Source organism: Salmo salar, chromosome ssa10, assembly GCF_905237065.1.
Source record: "Salmo salar chromosome ssa10, Ssal_v3.1, whole genome shotgun sequence".
In the NCBI taxonomy this organism is placed as follows: Eukaryota; Metazoa; Chordata; class Actinopteri; order Salmoniformes; family Salmonidae; genus Salmo; species Salmo salar.
Genome location: NC_059451.1, coordinates 50,640,605 through 50,665,838, shown reverse-complemented (window position 1 = coordinate 50,665,838; position 25,234 = coordinate 50,640,605). Strand labels below are relative to the sequence as shown.

The following is a 25,234-nucleotide window of genomic DNA, read 5'->3' as shown; positions in this document are numbered from 1 at the left end:
ACAGCCATTAAACCCTGTAAATGTTTTAAAGTCACCATAGGCCTCATTGTGAAATTCCTGAGCGGTTTCCTTCCTCTCCACCAACTGAGTTAGGAAGGACACCTGTATCTGTGTAGTAGTGACTGGGTGTATTGATACACCATCCAAAGTGTAATTAATAACTTCACCATGCTCAAAAGGATATTCAATGTCTGCTTTTTAAAAATGTTGTACCCATCTACTAATAGGTGCCGTTTGTGAGACATTGGAAAACCTCCCTGGTCTTTGTCGTTGAATCTGTGTTTTTAAATCCACTGCTTGACTGAGGGACCTTACAATTATCTGTATGTGTGGGGTTCAGAGAGGAGGTAGTCATTAAAAAATCATGTTAAACACTGTTATTGCACACAGAGTGAGTCCATGCAACTTATTATGTGACTTGTTAAGCACATTTTTAGTCCTGAACTTATTTAGGCTTGCCATAACAAAGGGGTTGAATACTTATTGACTCAAGACATTTCAGCTTTTCATAATTAATTTGTAAAAATGTATAATTTTTTCCACTTTGACATTATGGCTATTGTGTGTAGGCCAGTGACAAAAACAAATCTACATTCAGGCTGTAAAGTCAAGGGGTGTGAATACTCTCTGAAGGCACTGAGTGTCAAAAACATTAGGAACACCTGCTCTTTCAATGATTTAAACTGACCAGGTGAATCCAGGTGAAAGCTATGATCCTTTTTGATGTCACCAATCCACTTCAATCAGTGTAGATGAAGGGCAGGAGAACTGTTAAAGAGGGATTTGTAAGCCTCTAGGCATTTGAGACATTTTTATTTATTTATTTTGTTTCACCTTTATTTAACCAGGTAGGCAAGTTGAGAACAAGTTCTCATTTACAATTGCGACCTGGCCAAGATAAAGCAAAGCAGTTCGACAACATACAACAACAGAGTTACACATGGAGTAAAACAAATATACAGTCAATAATACAGTAGAAAAATAAGTCTGTACAATGTGAGCAAATGAGGTGAGATAAGGGACGTAAAGGCAAAGTCCATGGTGGCAAAGTAAATACAATATAGCAAGTAAAACACTGGAATGGTAGATTTGTAGTAGAAGAAAGTGCAAAGTAGAAATAGAGATAATGGGGTGCAAAGGAGCTAAATAAATAAATACAGTAGGGGAAGATGTAGTTGTTTGGGCTAAATTATAGATGGGCTATGTGCAGTGATCTGTGAGCTGCTCTGACAGCTGGTGCTTAAAGCTAGTGAGAGAGAGAAGTGTTTCCCAGTTTCAGAGATTTTTGTAGTTCGTTCCAGTCATTGGCAGCAGAGAACTGGAAGGAAAGGCGACCAAAGGAGGAATTGGCTTTGGGGGTGACCAGTGAGATATACCTGCTGGAACACGTGCTACAGGTGGGTGCTGCTATGGTGACCAGCGAGCTGAGATAAGGGGGGACTTTACCTAGCAGGGTCTTGTAGATGACCTGGAGCCAGTGGGTTTGGCGACGAGTATGAAGCGAGGGCCAGCCAACGAGAGCGTACAGGTCGCAGTGGTGGGTAGTATATGGGGCTTTGGTGACAAAGCGGATGGCACTGTGATAGACTGCATCCAGTTTGTTGAGTAGGGTATTGGAGGCTATTTTGTAAATGACATCGCCGAAGTCGAGGTTCGGTAGGATGGTCAGTTTTACGAGGGTATGTTTGGCAGCATGAGTGAAGGATGCTTTGTTGCGAAATAGGAAGCCAATTCTTGATTTAACTTTGGATTGGAGATGTTTGATGTGAGTCTAGAAGGAGAGTTTACAGTCTAACCAGACACCTAGGTATTTGTAGTTGTCCACATATTCTAAGTCAGAACCGTCCAGAGTAGTAATGCTGGATGGGCGGGCAGGTGCAGGCAGCGATCGGTTGAAGAGCATGCATTTAGTTTTACTTGTATTTAGGAGCAATTGGAGGCCACGGAAGGAGAGTTGTATGGCATTGAAGCTCGTCTGGAGGGTTGTTAACAGTGTCTAAAGAAGGGCCATAAGTATACAGAATGGTGTCATCTGCGTAGAGGTGGATCAGAGACTCACCAGCAGCAAGAGCGACATCATTGATGTATACAGAGACGAGAGTCGGCCCAAGAATTGAACCCTGTGGCACCCCCATAGAGACTGCCAGAGGTCCAGACAACAGGCCCTCCGATTTGACACACTGAACTCTCAGAGAAGTAGTTGGTGAATCAGGCGATGCAATCATTAGAGAAACCAAGGCTATTGAGTCTGCTGATGAGGATGTGGTGATTGACAGAGTCGATGAATACAGCTGCACAGTATTGTCTCTTATCGATGGTGGTTATGATATCGTTTAGAACCTTGAGCGTGGCTGAGGTGCACCCATGACAAACTCTGAAACCAGATTGCATAGCGGAGAAGGTGCGGTGGGATTCGAAATGGTCGGTAATCTGTTTGTTGACTTGGCTTTCGAAGACCTTAGAAAGGCAGGGTAGGATGGATATAGGTCTATAGCAATTTGGGTCAAGAGTGTGGGGCTCTATTTTAACAAACCTAACGTCATGGTCAATCTAAGCACTGGGCGGCAGCGCTATAGTTTCGGGGGTATGTCCGAAATATTTGTTATATTTTCACAAACACAATTCTCGGCGCAGTTGCTGGCGTTGGCGCGAAAGGGCTGGATTTTGATGAATAAACAAGTTGTGGGTGTGTCAAGGCGTGGCCCTTCACTGGCCAATCAGAACGTGCTCCATAGCTAAATATGTGGTTGCTTTAAGTTGTGTATTTACGGTCTTCTATGTACTGCCTTGGAATCAACTCCAATTCCAATGTTAGTCAATTATATACTGCTCAAAAAAATAAAGGGAACACTTAAACAACACATTCTAGATCTGAATGAAAGAAATCATCTTATTAAATACTTTTTTCTTTACATAGTTGAATGTGCTGACAACAAAATCACACAAAAATAATCAATGGAAATCCAATTTATCAACCCATGGAGGTCTGGATTTGGAGTCACACTCAAAATTAAAGTGGAAAACCACACTACAGGCTGATCCAACTTTGATGTAATGTCCTTAAAACAAGTCAAAATGAGGCTCAGTAGTGTGTGTAGCCTCCACGTGCCTGTATGACCTCCCTACAACGCCTGGGCATGCTCCTGATGAGGTGGTGGATGGTCTCCTGAGGGATCTCCTCCCAGACCTGGACTAAAGCATCCGCCAACTCCTGGACAGTCTGTGGTGCAACGTGGCGTTGGTGGATGGAGCGAGACATGGTGTCCCAGATGTGCTCAATTGGATTCAGGTCTGGGGAACGGGCGGGCCAGTCCATAGCATCAATGCCTTCCTCTTGCAGGAACTGCTGACACACTCCAGCCACATGAGGTCTAGCATTGTCTTGCATTAGGAGGAACCCAGGGCCAACCACACCAGCATATGGTCTCACAAGGGGTCTGAGGATCTCATCTCGGTACCTAATGGCAGTCAGGCTACCTCTGGCGAGCACATGGAGGGCTGTGTGGCCCCCCAAAGAAATGCCACCCCACACCATGACTGACCCACTGCCGAACCGGTCATGCTGGAGGATGTTGCAGGCAGCAGAACATTCTCCACGGCGTCTCCAGACTCTGTCACGTCTGTCACGTGCTCAGTGTGAACCTGCTTTCATCTGTGAAGAGCACAGGGCGCCAGTGGCGAATTTGCCAATCTTGGTGTTCTCTGGCAAATGCCAAACGTCCTGCACGGTGTTGGGCTGTAAGCACAACCCCCACCTGTGGACGTCGGGCCCTCATACCACCCTCATGGAGTCTGTTTCTGACCGTTTGAGCAGACACATGCACATTTGTGGACTGCTGGAGGTCATTTTGCAGGGCTCTGGCAGTGCTTCTCCTGCTCCTCCTTGCACAAAGGCGGAGGTAGCGGTCCTGCTGCTGGGTTGTTGCCCTCCTACGGCCTCCTCCACGTCTCCTGATGTACTGGCCTGTCTCCTGGTAGCGCCTCCATGCTCTGGACGCGACGCTGACAGACACAGCAAACCTTCTTGCCACAGCTCGCATTGATGTGCCATCCTGGATGAGCTGCACTACCTGAGCCACTTGTGTGGGTTGTAGACTCCGTCTCATGCTACCACTAGAGTGAAAGCACCGCCAGCATTCAAAAGTGACCAACACATCAGCCAGGAAGCATAGGAACTGAGAAGTGGTCTGTGGTCCCCACCTGCAGAACCACTCCTTTATTGGGGGTGTCTTGCTAATTGCCTATAATTTCCACCTGTTGTCTATTCCATTTGCACAACAGCATGTGAAATTTATTGTCAAACAGTGTTGCTTCCTAAGTGGACAGTTTGATTTCACAGAAGTGTGATTGACTTGGAGTTACATTGTGTTGTTTAAGTGTTCCCTTTATTTTTTTGAGCAGTGTAGTTTGTTAAACAGTTTACAGAAAGAAATTAACAAAATGTTGACCTGTCCTGCTGTAAATACAGTATGTAGTGTACATACCATTCACACTGATATAGGGGCTAGGCCTGCTGTAAATACAGTATGTAGTGTACATACCATTCACACTGATATAGGAGCTAGGCCTACTGTAAATACAGTATGTAGTGTACGTAGCATTCACACTATTGGAGCTAGGCCTGCTGTAAATACATTATGTAGTGTACATACCATTCACACTATAGGGTCTAAGCCTACTGTAAATACAGTATGTAGTGTACATCCCATTCACACTGATAGGGTCTAAGCCTGCCGTAAATACAGTATGTAGTGTACATAGCTTTCACACTGATATAGGGTCTAAGCCTACTGTAAATACAGTATGTAGTGTACATAGCATTCACTGATATAGGAGCTAGGCCTACTGTAAATACAGTATGTAGTGTACATAGCATTCACACTATTGGAGCTAGGCCTGCTGTAAATACAGTATGTAGTGTACATAGCATTCACACTGATATAGGGGCCACAGATGTCCTCACCATAAAACCAGGACAGTGAATCATTCAAATAAGTTTGGTTTTAATTTTAAAAAAAAATTACAACAGTAGATACATGTAAAATGTAATGATATCATAAAATTGCCAGGATAAAAAAGAAACACGATGCATTGCTGTTGAACCAGCCTTCGTTATAGTAGAACCAGGATAAGTAAGGGCAGCCTACGGAGGGCTTGGGTTTAAAAAACATGAAACGGAAAACAAACAATTGTTACCAGAAAATAACTTCTAAATACGAGGTTCACCGGTATTCACTGAGGTTCTCATCTCTTGTTTCATGATGGGCATGGACACATGTAGACTACATCATGGAGGGGGTTTTACGCACGTCCAAAACGGGAGCTGCATGGCTAAAATAATGTAGGCCTGCCTACAATCAGCGGTGTAAAATACTTAAGTAAAAATACTTTAACTTAAGTAGTGTTTTTGGGTATCTGTACTTTACTTTACTATTTATATTTTTGACAACTTTTACTTCACTACATTCCTAAAGAAAATAATGTACTTTTTACTCCATTTTCCCTGACACCCAAAACTAGGCAAGTTGTTACATTTTGAATGCTCATACACTTATCAAGAGAACATCTCTGGTCATCCCTACTGCCTCTGATCTGGCAGATCTAAATGTTGAAATGTGCCCCTGGCTATCCGTAAATAAAACAAAAGAAAAAGGTGCCGTCTGGTTTGCTTAATATAAGGAATTTTTTATTATTTTTACTTTTAATACTTAAGTATATTTTAGCAATTACATTTACTTTTGATACTTAAGTATATTTAAAACCAAAAACGTTTAGACTTATACTCAAGTAGTATTTTACTGGGTGACTTTACTTTTACTACAGTATGACTTTTGGGTACTTTTACCACCACTGCCTACAATACATAGATAAAGGTCATGTCAGCTCGCTGTTTTACTCCTCTCAAACTTGATGTTTTAATAAAGCTTTGGTGATTTTGATATGTATTTCCAAGCAGTCTCATGAGCCAAACACTTGATCAACGGTTTTGACTAACCTACTTGATTACATTGGGCAGGACAAAATGAAAACAGAGGGGAAGCTATGCTGGGTTTTTAGTCAAATAAATCAAAATGGGGGGGGGGAAACATGACTGTTTAATATCTCGAAATACAAAGTATACAGGCACCCAAAGCACATCTTGTTCCATGCACACGGCTGAATAGGCTGCGTTTCCGCCGTCGAAATTCATGCCATAACCAACTGCGTGACCACTAAAACCAGCTTTTGGTTGGTCTTAAATATCCCTACCAGCGCTGCCTGAAATTAGCACTTTGGATCATGTTTTTAAGGACGAATATTTCCACCCCTCCCATCTGAGGGGAAGCGTGCTGATGTTAGACAGGTATATTACCGAACCTGGTGTTAGGGCTAGAAAATGCCGGGGCTGGAAAATGCCAGGAAAATGCACGTTTTTACATGACGAAATTGCAAGCTAACGTGCATTCCGTATTTTGAAAGTTACACATCTAGAAAACTTGATTGCTGAAAAGTGAAACATTTTGGCACTATGTCAACAATGGACTAATGAAACAAATACCAAAAGATAGTTTTTGGGTGGAATTTTCCTTTAATGCCAGCCCAAAATAGATGGATTGTGTATGTGTTCCATTCAGAGGGTGAATGGGCAAGACAAAAGATTTAAGTTCCTTTGAATGGGGTATGGTAGTAGGTGCCAGGCACACCGGTTTGAGTAAGTCAAGAACTGCAACGCTGCTGGATTTTTCACGCTCAACAGTTTCCTGTGTATATCAAGATTATTATTTATTTAACCTCTTACAGCTAGACGTTCCGCTAGCGGAACACCTGCTCCAATATCCAATGATAGGCATGGCGCGAATTGCAAATTCCTCAAATCCCAAAACTTAAATTTTTCAAACATATGACTATTTTACACCATTTTAAAGACAAGACTCTCCTTTATCTAACCATACTGTCCGATTTCAAAAAGGCTTTACAGTGAAAGCAAAACATTAGATTATGTCAGCAGAGTACCCAGCCAGAAATAATCAGACACCCATTTTTCAAGCTAGCATATAATGTCACAAAAAACAAAACCACAGCTAAATGCAGCACTAACCTTTGATGATCTTCATCAGATGACAACCCTAGGACATTATGTTATTCAATACATGCATGTTTTGTTCAATCAAGTTCATATTTATATCAAAAAACAGCTTTTTACATTAGCATGTGACGTTCAGAACTAGCATTCCCACCGAACACTTCCGGTGAATTTACTAAATTACTCACGATAAACGTTCACAAAAAACATAACAATTATTTTAAGAATTATAGATACAGAACTCCTTTATGCAATCGAGGTGTCCGATTTTAAATAGCTTTTCGGTGAAAGCACATTTTGCAATATTCTGAGTAGATAGCTCGCCATCACAGGCTAGCTATTTTGACACCCACCAAGTTTGACCCTCACCAAACTCAGATTTACTATAAGAAAAATTGGATTACCTTTGTTGTTCTTCGTCAGAATGCACTCCCAGGACTTCTACTTCAATAACAAATGTTGGTTTGGTTCAAAATAATCCATAGTTGTATCCAAATAGCGGCGTTTTGTTCGTGCGTTCAAGACACTATCCAAGGGTGACGAAGGGTTACGCGCCCGACGCGTTTCATGACAAAAAAATTCTAAATATTCCATTACCGTACTTCAAAGCATGTCAACCGCTGATAAAAAAACAATTTTTATGCTATTTTTCTCGTAAAAAGCGATAATATTCCGACCGGGAGTCGTTTTCGTTCAAAGACAAAATAATAAAAACATGGGGTCGGCTCGTGCACGCGCCTCAGTCTCATTGTACTCTGATCGACCACTTACCAAAGGCGCTAATGTTTTTCAGCCAGGGCCTGCAAAGACATCATTCAGCTTTTTCCCGCCTTCTGAGAGCCTATGGGAGCCGTAGGAAGTGTCACGTTACAGCAGAGATCCTCAGTTTTCAATAAAGAGAGTCAAGAAGCCCAAGGAATGGTCAGAGAGGGCACTTCCTGTACAGAATCTTTTCAGGTTTTGGCCTGCCAAATGAGTTCTGTTATACTCAGACACCATTCAAACAGTTTTAGAAACTTTGGAGTGTTTTCTATCCAAAGCTAATAATTATATGCATATTCTAGTTTCTGGGCAGAAGTAATAATCAGATTAAATCGGGTACGTTTTTTATCCGGCCGTGAAAATACTGCCCCCTATCCATAACAGGTTAACCTTAATTTAACTAGGCAAGTCAGTTAATAACACATTCTTATTTTACAATGATGGCCTACCCCGGTTAAACCCTCCCCTAACCCGGACGACGCTGGGCCAATTGTGCGCCGCCCTATGGGACTCCCGATCACGGCCGGTTGTGATACAGCCCAGGATTGAACCAGGGTCTGTAGTGACGCCTCTAGCACTGAGATGCAGTGCCTTACACGCTAGACCCACTCCAATTTGCCGCCCTGTGCAACTGGGTCCTGGACTTTCTGACAGGCCGCCCCCAGGTGGTGAGGGTAGGAAACATCTCCACCCCGCTGATCCTCAACACTGTGGCCCCACAAGGGTGCGTTCTCAGCCCTCTCCTGTGCTCCCTGTTCACCCATGACTGCGTGGCCATGCACGCCCCCAACTCAATCATCAAGTTTGCAGACAACACAACATTAGTAGGCCTGATTACCAACAACGACGAGACGGCCTACAGGGAGGAGGTGAGGGCCCTCGGAGTGTGGTGTCAGGAAAATAACCTCACACTCAACGTCAACAAAACAAAGGAGATGATTGTGGACTTCAGGAATCAGCAGAGGGAGCACCCCCCTATCCACATCGATGGGCCCGCAGTGGAGAAGGTGGAGAGTTAAGTTCCTCTGTGTATACATCACGGACAAACTGAAATGGTCCACCCACACAGACAGCGTGGTGAAGAAGGTGCAACAGAGCCTCTTCAACCTCAGGAGGCTGAAGAAATTTGGCTTGTTACCGAAAACACTCAAACTTTTACAGATGCACAATCGAGAGCATCCTGTCGGGCTGTATCACCGCCTGGTACGGCAACTGCTCCGCCCACAACCGTAAGGCTCTCCAGAGGGTAGTGAGGTCTGCACAACGCATCACCAGGGGCAAACTACCTGCCCTCCAGGACACCTACAGCACCCGATGTCACAGGAAGGCCAAAAAGATCATCAAGGACAACAACCACCCGAGCCACTGCCTGTTCATCCCGCTATCATCCAGAAGGTGAGGTCAGTACAGGTGCATCAAAGCTGGGACCAAGAGACTGAAAAACAGCTTCTATCTCAAGGCCATCAGACTGTTAAACAGCCATCACTAACATTGAGTGGCTGCTGCCAACATACTGACTCAAATCTCTAGCCACTTTAATAATTAAAAATGGGATGTAATAAATGTATCACTAGTCACTTTAAACAATGCCACTTTATATGTTTACATATCCTACATTACTCATCTCATATGCATATACTGTACTCTATACCATCTACTGGCTGCATGGCCATCGCTCATCCAGATATTTATATGTACATATTCTTATTCATGCCTTTACACTTGTGTGTGTGTGTGTGTGTGTATAAGATAGTTGTTGTGAAATTGTTAGATTACTTGTTAGATATTACTGCACGGTCGGAACTAGAAGCACAAGCATTTCGCTACACTCGCATTAACATCTGCTAACCATGTGTATGTGACCAATAAAATTTGATTTGACCAAACCGCACGTGCACGTTGATTTTGTTCACCCACACCAGAAGCGATCAGGACACGCAGGTTGAAATATCAAAACAAACTCTGAACCAATTATATTTATTTGGGGACAGGTCAAAAAGCATTAAACATTTATGGCAATTTAGCTGGCTAGCTTGATGTTGCTAGCTAATTTGTCCTGGTTTAGAAACATTGGGTTGTTATTTTACCTGAAATGCACAAGGTCCTCTACTCAACAATTAATCCACAAATCAACAGGTGAACCCAAATTTGTTTCATCTCTCCTCCTTCCTACAGGCTCTTTTTCTTCTTTGAACTTTATATGGCAGTTGGCAACCAACTTCACAGCATTACTACAGCCGACCGGAGTGTGGATCTAAGTTCATCTTTCAATCACCTACATGGGTATATGAAAAAAACAATGAAGAGATGGCACGTGGGTATATGCTCCTAAAAGCCAATGAGATGGGAGAGGCCGCACTTGCACTGCGTTGAGCGTCACAAATAGAATCAATTTTAGTGCCTGGCCACGCTGACGCTCGCTGACGCACGGGAGCAGTGTTGGTGTAATGACTGAATAACATGTATATTTATTTAGCAGCGCTCACGCACGCGGTGTGGTCAACATGTTAGACTGCTGCGCCACTCGGGAGCCCTCTAGAATGGCCCACCACCCAAAGGACATCCAGCCAACTTGACAGAACTGTGGGAAGCATTGAATTCAATATGGGCCAGCATCCCTGTAGAACGCTTTCGACACTTTGTCGAGTTCATGCCGTGATAAATTGAGGCTGTTCTGAGGGAAAAAGGTGGTGCAACTCAATAGTAGGAAGGTGTTCCTAATGTTTTGTACACTCAGTGTCTTGCGAGTGTGCATAGAGTCAGTGCAAGATGGGGTCAATGCAGATAGTCCGGCTAACCATTTAATTAACTATCTAGCAGTCTTATGGCTATCTAGCAGTCTTATGGCTTGGGGGTAGAAGCTCGCTGAGCCTGCGTATCCGAGAGCCCGGTGCCGTTTGCCGGACGGTAACAGAGTAAACAGTCTATGGCGTGGGTGGCTGGAGTCTTGATGTAGAAGACCTGGAACATATCCCAGTCTTTAGTAGCAAAACAGTCTTGTAGCCTCATGTCTGCTTCATTGGACCACTTCCATATTTAGCGTATCACTGGTACTTCCTGTTGGAGCTTATGTTTGTAAACAGGAAGCAGGAGAATAGAGTCATGGTCAGTTTTGCATAAGGAAGGACAAGGGAGGACTTTTTATGCATTTCTCTGGGTAGAATAAAAGTGGTCTAGAGTTTTAGCAACTCTGGTTGACAGACGTGTTGGCAGACGTGTTGGTAGATGTGAGGGAGAACGGTTTTAAGTCTCCCCGTGTTAAAGTCTCCACCCACTAGAAACGCTGCCTCTGGGTAAGCGGTTTCTTGTTTGTTTATGGCCCAATACAGTTCCTTGAGTATCAAAGTGGTGTTGGCTTGTGGAGGGATGTAGACAGCCGTGATAACTACGGATTAGAACTCTCCTGGTAGATAAAAGGGTCTACAGCTTACCATGGTGTATTCTATATCAGGTGAGCTAAAGCTCAAGATGTCCTTGACACTGGAAGCAACACACCAGTTGTTGTTTGTGAAGAGGCACACCCCTCCCCCCATTGGACTTTCCAGAGGCCGTTTTCGTCCGATCGTGCCGCTGCATGGAGAAACCACTGAGTTCTACGTACATATCTAATTTTATTTCTCACATACGGGTGTTTAGCATGTTATTGCGGGTATAGCGAAATGCATGTAGAAATGCTTATAGTAATCCAGCCACGTTTCTGCAACACATAATATTGCTGCTTTTCAAGTCTCTCTGATAGGAGACTCGCGAGTGAAGTTCATCCATCTTATTCTCCGGGGACTGAACATTTGGCAATAGAACGGAGGGGAGTGCCGGAGGGGAGATGCCGGTCGATTTTTCTCTTTGTTCCAGTCTCGCCAGGATACCGGCCCGTCTGCCACTTCTACGCCTGCAGCCCAGAGGCAGCGTTTTGATAGCCCATGAAACAAAGGTCCGGTATGAACAAAGGAACAGCTGAGTCGGAGTTGAAGTGGGATTTGAAGTTAAATTGAGGTTTGTAACTGTTGATCTGATGTCCAGAAGTGCTTGGTGGTCACGTGATAATAGTATGAACTTTCTGTATGAATAAAGTCAAGATAAACATGAAAAAGTCACCTAAAGTCGGTTTGGAACTTGTAGGATGTCGCTCTTCTCCGTCGGAACCATCTTTCTTAGAGAATATAGAACTGCATCTTGCGCAACTCTATACAAATAAGAGAAAGTACTGTACTTCAGCTTGTAGGCTGTGTGTAACTGTAAAGGAAAATTAGGTCTGTTTGAATGGGTTTACAATAACCTGCACCATTCGTTCCTCCCTTCATAATCACTGATCTGACATAATAGCGATGGGTGTGGACAGGCTTCCAGTAAGTAGCTTTCACCTATCCGCCGGTGATGTCAGATCATTGATAACTTTCAGGAAGGACGGAAGGAACGACGCATGTTAAACACTTACGGACAGACGCTTTTCTCTGTCAGAGTTACACATACCAGGTCAAGTGCTTGGTCACATGCCAGGTCAAGTGGTCTTATTTGGTCTTATTTGCAAATGGGTGCACAAGACCTGGTGCCGTGCAGTAAACAATGCCTCTATCAGGCCATATGTCAAACCAAACCTACTTCATGAAGTCCAGTGCCTGGGACAGGAGAGTAATGTATCGACCGCCCTCAGAAGTATCAAGGAAAGTCAACACACATCTATAAAGTGCTCATTAAGAGTTGAGGCTCATACATATTTAGAACAGTTAGTGGAACAATAACAATGGATGCATGCTTCTAAATTATTATAAACAAATCAATTAGACTGAATAAGAAACATTGTAGCTCTCACCATATATCATTGCAACCCTTATTGATGCTTTATGAACTTAGCAAAAAAACAGAAACGAACCTTTTTCAGGAGCTTGTCTTTCAAAGATAATTCGTAAAAATCCAAATAACTTCACAGATCTTCATTGTAAAGGGTTTAAACACTGTTTCCCCATGCTTGTTCAATGAACCATAAACAATTAATGAACATGCACCTGTGGAACGGTCATTAAGACACTAACAGCTTACAGACGGTAGGCAATTAAGGTCACAATTATGAAAACTCAGGACACTAAAGAGGCCTTTCTACTTACTCTGAAAAACACCACAAGAAAGATGCCCAGGGTCCCTGCTCATCTGCGTGAATGTGCCTTAGGCATGCTGCAAGGAGGCATGAGGACTGCAGATGTGGCCAGGGCAATAAATTGCAATGTCCGTACTGTGAGACGCCTAAGACAGCGCTACAGGGAGACAGGATGGACAGCTGATCGTCCTCGCAGTGGCAGACCACGTGTAACAACACCTGCACAGGATCGGTACATCCGAACATCACACCTGCGGGACAGGTACAGGATGGCAACAACAACTGCCCGAGTTACATCAGGAACGCACAATCCCTTCATCAGTGCTCAGACTGTCCGCAATAGGCTGAGAGAGGCTGGACTGAGGGCTTGTAGGCCTATTGTAAGGCAGGTCCTCACCAGACATCACCGGCAACAACGTTGTCTATGGGCACAAACCCATATAACAACACAGTTACACATGGAGTAAAACAAATATACAGTAGAAGAATAAGTCTATATACAATGTGAGCAAATGAGGTGAGATAAGAGAGGTAAAGGCAATAAATAGGCCATGGTGGCGAAGTAAATACAATATAGCAATTAAAACACTGGAATGTTAGATTTGACAGTAGATGAGTGTGCAAAGTAGAAATACTGGGGTGCAAAGGAGCTAAATAAATAAATACAGCAGGGAAAGTTGTTTGGGCTATTTATAGATGGGCTATGTACAGGTGCAGTGATCTGTGAGCTGCTCTGACAGCTGGTGCTTAAAGCTAGTGAGGGAGATAAGTGTTTCCAGTTTCAGAGATTTTAGTAGTTCGTTCCAGTCAATTGGCAGCAGAGAACTAGAAGGAGAGGCGGCCAAAGGAGGAATTGGCTTTGGGGGTGACAAGTGAGATATACCTGCTGGAACGCGTGCTACGGGTGGGTGCAGCTATGGTGACCAGCGAGCAGAGATAAGGCGGGACTTTACCTAGCAGGGTCTTGTAGATGACCTGGAGCCAGTGGGTTTGGCGACGAGTATGAAGCGAGGGCCAGCCAACGAGAGCATACAGGCCGCAGTGGTGGGTAGTATATGGGGCTTTGGTGACAAAACAGATGGCACTGTGATAGACTGCATCCAATTTGTTGAGTAGGGTGTTGGAGGCTATTTTGTAAATGACATCGCCAAAGTCGAGGATCGGTATGATGGTCAGTTTTACGAGGGTATGTTTGGCAGCATGAGTGAAGGATGCTTTGTTGCGAAATAGGAAGCCAATTCTAGATTTAACTTTTTGGATTGGAGATGTTTGATGTGAGTCTGGAAGGAGAGTTTACAGTCTAACCAGACACCTAGGTATTTGTAGTTGTCCACATATTCTAAGTCAGAACCGTCCAGAGTAGTGATGCTGGACGGGCGGGCAGGTGCAGGCAGCGATCGGTTGAAGAGCATGCATTTAGTTTTACTTGTATTTAAGAGCAGTTGGAGGCCACAGAAGGAGAGTTGTATGGCATTGAAGCTCGTCTGGAGGGTTGTTAACACAGTGTCCAAAGAAGGGCCAGAAGTATACAGAATGGTGTCGTCTGCGTAGAGGTGGATTAGAGACTCACCAGCAGCAAGAGCGACATCATTGATATATACAGAGAAGAGAGTCGGCCCAAGAATTGAACCCTGTGGTACCCCCATAGAGACTGCCAGAGGCCCGGACAACAGGCCCTCTGATTTGACACACTGAACTCTATCAGAGAAGTAGTTGGTGAACCAGTCGAGGCAATCATTTGAGAAACCAAGGCTGTTGAGTCTGCCGATGAGGATGTGGTGATTGACAGAGTCGAAAGCCTTGGCCAGGTCAATGAATACGGCTGCACAGTACTGTTTCTTATCGATGGCGGTTAAGATATCGTTTAGGACCTTGAGCGTGGCTGAGGTGCACCCATGACTAGCTCTGAAACCAGATTGCATAGCGGAGAAGGTACGGTGGGATTCGAAATGGTCGGTGATCTGTTTGTTAATTTGGCTTTTGTAGACCTTAGAAAGGCAGGGTAGGATAGATATAGGTCTGTAGCAGTTAGGGTCAAGAGTGTCCTCCCCTTTGAAGAGGGGGATGACTGCAGCTGCTTTCCAACCTTTGGGAATCTCAGACGACACGAAAGAGAGGTTGAACAGGCTAGTAATAGGGGTTGCAACAATTACGGCAGGTAATTTTAGAAAGAAAGGGTCCAGATTGTCTAGCCCGGGTGATTTGTGGGGGTCTGGATTTTGCAGCTCTTTCAGAACATCAGCTGACTGGATTTGGGAGAAGGAGAAATGGGGAAGGCTTGGGCGAGTTGCTGTGGGGGGTGCAGTGCTGTTGACTGGGGTAGGGGTGGCCAGGTGGAAAGCATGGCCAGCCGTAGAAAAATGCTTATTGAAATTCTCAATTATAGTGGATTTATTGGTGGTGACAGAGTTTCCTATCCTCAGTGCAGTGGGCAGTTGGGAGGAGGTGCTCTTATTCTCCATGGACTTTACAGTGTCCCAGAACTTTTTTGAGTTTGTGTTGCAGGAAGCAGATTTCTGCTTGAAAAAGCTAGCCTTGGCTTTTCTAACTGCCTGTGTATATTGGTTTCTAACTTCCCTAAAAAGTAGCATTTCACGGGGGCTGTTCGATGCTAATGCAGAATGCCACAGGATGTTTTTGTGTTGGTTAAGGGCAGTCAGGTCTGGAGAGAACCAAGGGCTATATCTGTTCCTGGTTCTAAATTTCTTGAATGGGGCATGCTTATTTAAGATGTTGAGGAAGGCATTAAAAAAAAAAAACAGGCATCCTCTACTGACGGGATGAGGTCGATATCCTTCCAGGATACCCGGGCCAGGTCGATTAGAAAGGCCTGCTCGCTGAAGTGTTTCAGGGAGCGTTTGATAGTGATGAGTGGAGGTCGTTTCACCGCTGACCCATTACGGATGCAGGCAATGAGGCAGTGATCGCTGAGATCTTGGTTGAAAACAGCAGAGGTGTATTTAGAGGGCAAGTTGGTTAGGATGATATCTGTGAGGGTGCCCGTGTTTACGGCATTGGGGTTGTACCTGGTAGGTTCACTGATCATTTGTGTGAGATTGAGGGCATCAAGCTTAGATTGTAGGATGGCCGGGGTGTTTAGTATGTCACAGTTTAGGTCACCTAGCAGCACGAGCTCTGAAGATAGATGGGAGGCAATCAGTTCACATATGGTATCCAGAGCACAGCTGGGGGCAGAGGGTGGTCTATAACATGCGGCAATGATGAGAGACTTGTTTTTAGAGAGGTGGATTTTGAAAAGTAGAAGTTCAAATTGTTTGGGTGTAGACCTGGATAGTAGGACAGAACTCTGCAGGCTATCTCTGCAGTAGATTGCAACACCGCCCCCTTTGGCCATTCTATCTTGTCTGAAAATGTTGTAGTTAGGGATGGAGATTTCAGAGTTATTGGTGGTCTTCCTAAGCCAGGATTCAGACACGGCTAAGACATCCGGGTTGGCAGAGTGTGCTAAAGCAGTGAATAAAACAAACTTAGGGAGGAGGCTTCTAATGTTAACATGCATGAAACCAAGGTTTTTACAATTACAGAAGTCATCAAAAGAGAGCGCCTGGGGAATAGGAGTGGAGCTAGGCACTGCAGGGCCTGGATTCACCTCTACATCGCCAGAGGAACAGAGGAGGAGTAGGATAAGGGTACGGCTAAAAGCCATGAGAATTGGACGTCTAGGATGTCCGGAACAGAGAGTAAAAGGAGCAGGTTTCTGGGGGCGATAAAATAGATTCAAGGTATTGTGTACAGACAAAGGTATGGTAGGATGTGAATACAGTGGATGTAAACCTAGGCATTGAGTGATGAAATAGATTGTCTCTAGAAACATAATTGAAACCAGGTAATGTCATGGTATGTGTGATTGGTGGAACTGAAGGGTTGGATAAGGTATAATGAGCAGAGCTAGAGGCTCTACAGTGAAATAAGCCAATAAACACTAACCAGAACAGCAATGGACAAGGCATATTGACATTAAGGAGAGGCATGCTTAGCCGAGTGATCATAAGGGTCCAGTGAGGTTGGTTGGGGTCACAGCGATTCAGACAGCTAGCCGAGCCATGGGTAGCAAGCTAGCAGAAGATGGTCTGTTTTTTAGCCACCCTGTGCGTTTCCGTTGGTAGATTAGTGGGTTCCGTGTGGTAGAGCGGATCAATCCAATTGTCAAAATAGTTATAGTGGCCCAAGAAGATTGTTCGATAGACCTGTTCAGATAGCAGTCGATATGCTCAAGACAGCTAACGATTAGCGGGCCGCAGTTAGCAGATGGGCGTTCAGGTTACGTCGCGATGGAGGGGCCAGTTGAATAACTCCCTCGGGCAGATAACGTCGGAATTCCAGTCGTGAAGGCCCGGTGGGGCTCTGCATCGGCAGTAAAACGGGTCCGGATAGGTGATTGTAGCCCAGGAGTGGCTGATGGAACTCTTCAGCTGGCTAGCTCCGGGATAATTGGTGTTTGCTCCGGAATCGACGTTAGCCAATAGTCACTCGGATAGCAGCTAGTTAGCTGCAAGATCCAGGTGTAAATGTCCAGAGCTTGCGGTAGAAATTCGGGGATATGGAGAGAAAATGGGTCCGGCACCACATTTGGTGAGGCGGGTTGCAGGAGAGTGTTTTGAAGTTGAGTTTCTAGAAAAAATATACAAAAAGATATGCGAAGGAAAAGACAAAAAGACATAAAATACATACACACGGAACAAGACGAGGACAAAGGACGTCTGACTGCTACGCCATCTTGGAAACCTTGAAGAAGCTGTAGAAATAGAATATAAACGCAATAGAAGCGTTGTTTCTTGTACTATTGTCTCTTGTGTCTTTAGAGGACTGTATCACTTTGATGTCCTTTTTCTTCTGTCCTTATTTTATCTTTCTTTTCTTCTGTTTTCTTCTGTTAACTAGATATTCTTTGTTAACTAGCTAGCTTCTTCCAGGAGAGTCCCTAGCAACTGCTTAGCAACTGGTAAACAATTCAGCTAGCTAAGATAACTGTACAATTTCATGAAAAATAGTTACTTTTTCAAAAGCCTGTCTTCTTTGTTTGTTGCTTGTTTTGTCTCCAATTCAGTCTTGCCGTTTTCTTTTGCTTTTTTCCCAATGTACTTCACTCTAAAAACAAACAAAAAAAACATGTACATTTCAATATTTGTAGGAGCTCATTTTTTCAGCAGCTGCTGCTCAATTTGGAACTCCGGAACAGAGAATTAATGCAGCTGGTGGCCACACCAGATACTGACTGTTACTTTTGATTTTGACCCCCCTTTGTTCAGGGACACATTATTCCATTTCTGTTAGTCACGTGTCTGTGGAACTTGTTCAGTTTATGTCTCAGTTGTTGAATCTTGTTATGTTCATACAAATATTTACACATGTTAAGTTTGCTGAAAATAAACGCAGTTGACATTGAGAGGACGTTTCTTTTTTTTTGCTGAGTTTATGTAATGTTGATAAAACTCCAAAAAAGTCCTGTTTCATAAACAGAGGAATGCTAGCCTCAAGACTTCCCTGACCTTGTTGACATAACCTGCCAGTTTATGTTATATGGTGCTCTGCTGTAATATCATAGCCACTTCCACTGAGCCTTGAGATGAAACCTTAAATCCCTGCTAACTCAACAGTGAACTTCTCTTCCCCACCTTTTATTAAGGAAATCCGGAGTCTGTCTCTTCCATTTGTCCAGTGGTTTCGGTGACTTGTAATCAGTTACATCCATGTACTTCATTGTCGTTTTTCCCTTTAAGTGGATCAGAAACCATAGGAAGGTCATGGCTGATAAGTTCTTGGTTGTATGTGACAAGAAATGACTAAGGTCATAGAAACTAAAGTCAAAACTAAGGTAATTTTTGTACACAGAGCAGAGGTATTCAGAGTGTTTTTGGTAGAAAGAGCAGAGGTTTTCAGGTATTCAGAGGGCTTTTGGTACATAGAGCAGAGGTATTCAGAGTGTCTACCATATTATATTTACATTTTACATTACATTCATTGTTGAGTTTATATTGAATGTTATTGTTGTGCCTTAGGTATTCGGAGCATCTGGCTAGCCGTCCCTCGGACCAGCCCTCCCAGGGGGCCAGTTCCAGCCCCTCTGAGGAGGCAGGGGGGGTCAGGAAGCCCTCTGCCAACAGGGGGAAGAGGCGCCGGCGCAACCCTGAGCTGGATGAATCACAGTACGAAACAGAGTACACCACGGGAGGAGAGACTGGCAACGAACTGGACCCAGAGGAGTGGGAGAGGTGAGACACACAGGGAGGCATACACATACACACGCACAAATGTATTACACGCATGACTAACTCACTTTTGATAAAAGCATCTGCTAAATGGCATATATTATATATTATTATATCACACAAATTGGCAGGAACGTTGACGCGCGCGCGCACACACATACATACATGCGCGCGCAGGCAGGAATATTTGCACACACACACAAACACGTTCACACTCACTCACTCACACACACCTGCAACAATGCAATGGTAGTGGGGGAGGTTAGACACACATGGCAAGCACTCATACACACGTAATCACACACACACACTACAGCCATATTAGTCTGAGTTTTTTCCACACAGGCACACACACACACACACACACACACACACCCAGTACACGCTTTGAAGAAAAGGTGTTATCGAGAACTTCAATAACCCTTTTTGGTTCCAGGTAGAACCCTTTTGGGTTCCATGTAGAACCCTTTCCACAAAGGGTTCTACATGGAACCCAAAAGTGTTCTACCTGGAACCCAAAAGTGTTCTACCTGGAACCAAAAAGTGTTCTCCTATGGGGACAGCTGAAGAACCCCTTTGGAACCCTTTTTTCTAACAGTGTAGCAGTCTGGGCTGGTCTTGTTTGGTCCAGTACAGTAACTAATCTCTACTGGCATGCCATTCCACATGAGGTTGTAATTGGAAATAATGAGAGAATTGGGCCAAAGGTTTAAGGTGTGGGGGTCAGTTGTGAGTAGGTCGTTAGTGAGAGAGCTGCCTCCACCTCCCCTCTGCCTTTCCTCTCCTTGACACTGAGAGGGCCCTGGTGAGAGAATTGGGATCTTAAAACCATTGTTTGACTGGTGTAAAACAGAAGATATGAAGCCCTGGCTTGCTGTACTGTGTATTACAGGAGCACTCAATTCCTGTAATGGTCGAGAAGTGGCCAAAAAGAAAGCGGAGCTTCTCGTTGAAATATGCTGAGTGTACAGCAAGACAGAATATGACCCCAATACTGTTGATCATAGTACATTCGAGTTAAATTGATCAAATTCACTATTTGACCAAAAGTATGTGGACAATTTACACGTCGAACATCTCATTACAAAATCATGGGCATTTAATATGGAGTTGATTTCCCCCCCCTTTGCTGCTATAACAGCCTCCACACTTCTGGGAAGGCTTTCCACTAGATGTTGGAACATTGCTGAGGGGACTTACTTGCATTCAGCCAGAAGAGCATTAGTGATGTCGAGCACTGATGTTGGGCGATTAGGTCTGGCTCGCAGTTGGTGTTCCAATTCATCCCAAAAGTGTTTGATGGGGTTGAGGTCAGGGCTCTGTGCAGGCCAGTCAAGTTCTTCCACACTGATCTCGACAAACCATTTCTGTATGGACCTCGCTTTGTGCATGGGGCATTGTCATGCTGAAACAGGAAAGGGCCTTCCCTAAATTGTTGCCACAAAGTTGGAAGCACAGAATTGTCCAGAATGTCATTGTATGCTGTAGTGTAAACATTTCCCTTCAATGGAACTAAGGGGCCTAGCCCAAACCATGAAAAACAGCCCCAATTATTCTTCCTCCACCAAACTTAACAGTTGGCACTTGGCAGGTAGCGTTCTCCTGGCATCCGCCAAACCCAGATTTGTCCATCGGACTGCCAGATGGTGCAGAGTGATTCATCACTCCAGCGAGCGCGTTTCCACTGCTCCAGAGTCCAATGGTGTCAAGCTTTACACCACTCCAGCCGACGCTCGGCATTGCACATGGTGATCTTAGGCTTGTGTGCAGCTGCTCGGCCATGAAAACCCATTTCATGAAGCTCCCGACAAACAGTTATTGTGCTGACGTTGCTTCCAGAGGCAGTTTGGAACACGGTAGTGAGTGTTGCAACCAAGGACAGACGATTTTTACACGCTACGCGCTTCAGCACTCTGTGGTCCCGTTCTATGAGCTTGTGTGGCCTATCACTTTATGGCTGAGTCGTTGGTGCTCCTAGATGTTTCCATTGCACAATAACAGCACTTACAATTGACTGGGGCACCTCTAGCAGGGCAGAAATTTGACGAACTGACTTGTTGGAAAGGTGGCATCCTATGACGGTGCCACGTTAAGTCACTGAGCTCTTCAGTAAGGCAATTCTACTGCCAATGTTTGTCTATGGAGATTGCATGCTTGATTTTATACACCTGTCAGCAACGGGTGTGGCTGAAATAGCCAAATCCACTAAGTTGAAGGGGTGTCCACATACTGTTGTGTATATACAGTTGAAGTCGGAAGTTTACATACACTTAGGTTGCAGTCATCAAAACTCGTTTTTCAACCACTCCACAAATTTCTTGTTAACAAACTATAGTTTTGGAAAGTCGGTTAGGACATCTGCTTTGTGCATGACACAAATAATTTTTCCAACAACTGTTTACAGACAGATTATTTCACTTATAATTCACTGTATCACAATTCCAGTGGGTCAGAAGTTTACATACACTAAGTTGACTGTGCCTTTAAACAGCTTTGAAAATTCCAGAAAATGATGTCATGGCTTTAGATGCTTCTGATAGCCTAATTGACATAATTTTAGTGAATTGGAGGTGTACCTGTTGATGTATTTCAAGGCCTACCTTCAAACTCATTGCCTCTTTGCTTGATATCATGGGAAAATCTAAAGAAATAAGCCAAGACCTCAGAAAACAAATTGTGACCTCCACAAGTCTGGTTCATCCATTGGAGCAAACGCCTGAAGGTATCACATTCATCTGTACAAACAATAGTACGCAAGTATAAACACCATGAGACCACGCAGCCGTCATACCGCTCAGGAAGAACACGTGTTCTGTCTCCTAGAGATGAACGTACTTTTGGTGCAAAAAAGTACAAATCAATCCCAGAACAACAGCAAAGACCCCTGTGAAGATGCTGGAGGAAACAGGTACAAAAGTATCTATATCCACAGTAAAACGAGTCCTATATCGACATAACCTGAAAGGACGCTCGGCAAGGAAGAAGCCACTGCTCCAAAACCAGCATAAAAAAGCCAGACTATGGTTTGCAACTGCACATTGGGACAAAGATTGTACTTTTTGGAGAAATGTCCTCTGGTCTGATGAAACAAAAATAGAACTGTTTGGCCATAATGACCATCGTTAAGTTTGGAGGAAAAAGGGGGATGCTTGCAAGCTGAAGAACACCATCCCAACCGTGAAGCACGGGGGTGGCAGCATCAGTTGTGGGGGTGCTTTGCTGCAGAAGGGACTAGTGCACTTCACAAAATAGATCGCATGATGAGGCAGGAAAATTATCTGGATATATTGAAGCAACATCTCAAGACATGAGTCAGGAATTTAAAGCTTGGTCGCAAATGGGTCTTCCAAATGGACAATGACCCCAAGCATACTTAAAAAATTTGGTCAAAATGGCTTAAGTACAACAAAGTCAAGGTGTTGGAGTGGCCATCACAAAGCCCTGACCTCAATCCCGTAAAAAAATTGTGGGCAGAACTGAAAAGGCATGTGCGAGCAAGGCCTACAAACCTGACTCAGTTACACCAGCTCTGCCAGGAGGAATGGGCCAAAATTCACCCAACTTATTGTGGGAAGCTTGTGGAAGGCTACCTGAAACGTTTCACCCAAGTTAAACAATTTAAAGGCAATGCTACCAAATACTAATTGAGTGTATGTAAACTTCTGACCCACTGGGAATGTGATGAAAGAAATAAAAGCTGAAATAAATAATTCTCTCTATTATTCTGACATTTCACATTCTTAAAATAAAGTGGTGATCCTAACTGACCTAAGACAGGGAATTTTTACAAGGAGTAAATGTCAGGAATTGTGAAACTGATTTTAAATGTATTTGGCTAAAGTGTATGTAAACTTCTGACTTCAAATGTATAGTGTATGTGTAAACAATGTCTAACAATATTCTCTGACTTCGTCTATCTCTCAATCTCTCTCTCTCCCCTCAGCGTCTACCCAGAGATAACGTCAGACGGCCAGCGTCAAGAGTACAAGAGGGAGTTTGATGCCGACCTGAGGAAGTACAAACACCTGTGTGCTGAGATGGATGACATCAGTGACCAGATGAACAAACTCAGCAGGCAGCTGGACACACTGGACGAGACCTCCGCCCAGTACCAGGTGAGACACCAGAGGGAGACCAGTGGAGGCTTGTGTCAAGGTAGTATTCACATATATATCTTTTAAATGTTATGTTATTATTTTTGAGCGTACAGTGGGAAATGTGGAGAAAGACAGTAGGGTCATACACAGACAGTAGGGTCATAGACAGACAGTAGGGTCATAGACAGACAGTAGGGTCATAGACAGACAGTAGGGTCATGGACGGACAGTAGGGTCATGGACGGACAGTAGGGTCATGGACGGACAGTAGGGTCATGGACGGACAGTAGGGTCATGGACGGACAGTGGAGACAGACAGCAGGGTTATAGACAGAGGGTGAAGACAGACAGTAGGGTCATGGACAGTAGGGTCATGGACAGACAGTAGGGTCATGGACAGACAGTAGGGTCATGGACAGACAGTAGGGTCATGGACAGACAGAAGGGTCATGGACGGACAGTAGGGTCATGGACAGACAGTAGGGTCATGGACAGACAGTAGGGTCATGGACAGACAGTAGGGTCATGGACAGACAGTAGGGTCATGGACAGACAGTAGGGTCATAGAGAGAGGGTGGAGACGGACAGACAGTACGGTCATGGACAGAGGGTGGAGACGGACAGAGGGTGGAGACGGACAGAGGGTGGAGACGGACAGAGGGTGGAGACGGACAGAGGGTGGAGACGGACAGAGGGTGGAGACGGACAGACAGAAGGGTCATGGACAGAGGGTGGAGACGGACAGACAGAAGGGTGAAAGACAGACAGAGGTTAGAGACAGACAGTAGTGTCATAGACAGAGAGTGGTGACAGACAGAAGGGTCATGGACAGAAGGGTCATGGACGGACAGTAGGGTCATGGACGGACAGTAGGGTCATGGACGGACAGTAGGGTCATGGACGGACAGTAGGGTCATGGACGGACAGTAGGGTCATGGACAGACAGTAGGGTCATGGACAGACAGTAGGGTCATAGACAGACAGTAGGGTCATGGACAGACAGTAGGGTCATGGACAGACAGTAGGGTCATAGAGAGAGGGTGGAGACGGACAGACAGTAGGGTCATGGACAGACAGTAGGGTCATGGACAGACAGTAGGGTCATGGACAGACAGTAGGGTCATAGAGAGAGGGTGGAGACGGACAGACAGTACGGTCATGGACAGACAGTAGGGTCAAAGAGAGAGGGTGGAGACGGACAGAGGGTGGAGACGGACAGAGGGTGGAGACGGACAGTAGGGTCATAGAGAGAGGGTGGAGACGGACAGACAGTACGGTCATGGACAGACAGTAGGGTCATAGACAGAGGGTGGAGACGGACAGAGGGTGGAGACGGACAGAGGGTGGAGACGGACAGAGGGTGGAGACGGACAGAGGGTGGAGACGGACAGACAGAAGGGTCATGGACAGAGGGTGGAGACGGACAGACAGAAGGGTCATGGACAGAGGGTGGAGACGGACAGAGGGTGGAGACGGACAGAAGGGTCATGGACAGAGGGTGGAGACAGACAGAAGGGTGAAAGACAGACAGAGGTTGGAGACAGACAGTAGTGTCATAGACAGAGGTTGGAGCCAGACAGCAGGGTCATGGACAGAGGTTGGAGACAGAAGGGTGATAGACAGACAGAAGGGTGATAGACAGACAGACAGAGGGTGGAGACAGACAGACAGAGGGTGGAGACAGACAGACAGAGGGTGGAGACAGACAGAGGCTGGAGGTGGGGCTACAACCCCTGTCGCAAGGGGCCATATGTGGTCCGGATGGTGGAGGCTGGTGTCAATTTAAATGGGAGGACAAGCTCAATACTATGAGCTCTCCTTCCTTCACCAGCCTCCACTGAGATACACACTTAGAACCAGGGATAAATACTTCTTATTCTCCTTATTCTTTACTTCAGGTTGTGGCAGAGGAATATAATCGACTGAAAGACGTTAAGAGGGTGAGCAGACATTTCTATGAAACCCCATACATTATAAAGAATTAACCTTT

The 25,234-nt window shown here is 44.8% G+C and overlaps 1 protein-coding gene across 1 annotated transcript in view; it reads left to right on the top strand.

The window, feature by feature from the left end:
- si:ch73-61d6.3 (occludin) overlaps window positions 1-25,234 on the top strand; it is a 46,593-nt gene that overhangs the window by 18,869 nt on the left and 2,490 nt on the right. Inside the window, exons 5-7 of the mRNA XM_014123589.2 lie at window positions 18,938-19,150; window positions 23,091-23,262; window positions 25,143-25,184. Coding sequence (XP_013979064.1) covers window positions 18,938-19,150; window positions 23,091-23,262; window positions 25,143-25,184 — 427 coding nt within the window. The remainder of the gene's footprint in view (window positions 1-18,937; window positions 19,151-23,090; window positions 23,263-25,142; window positions 25,185-25,234) is intronic.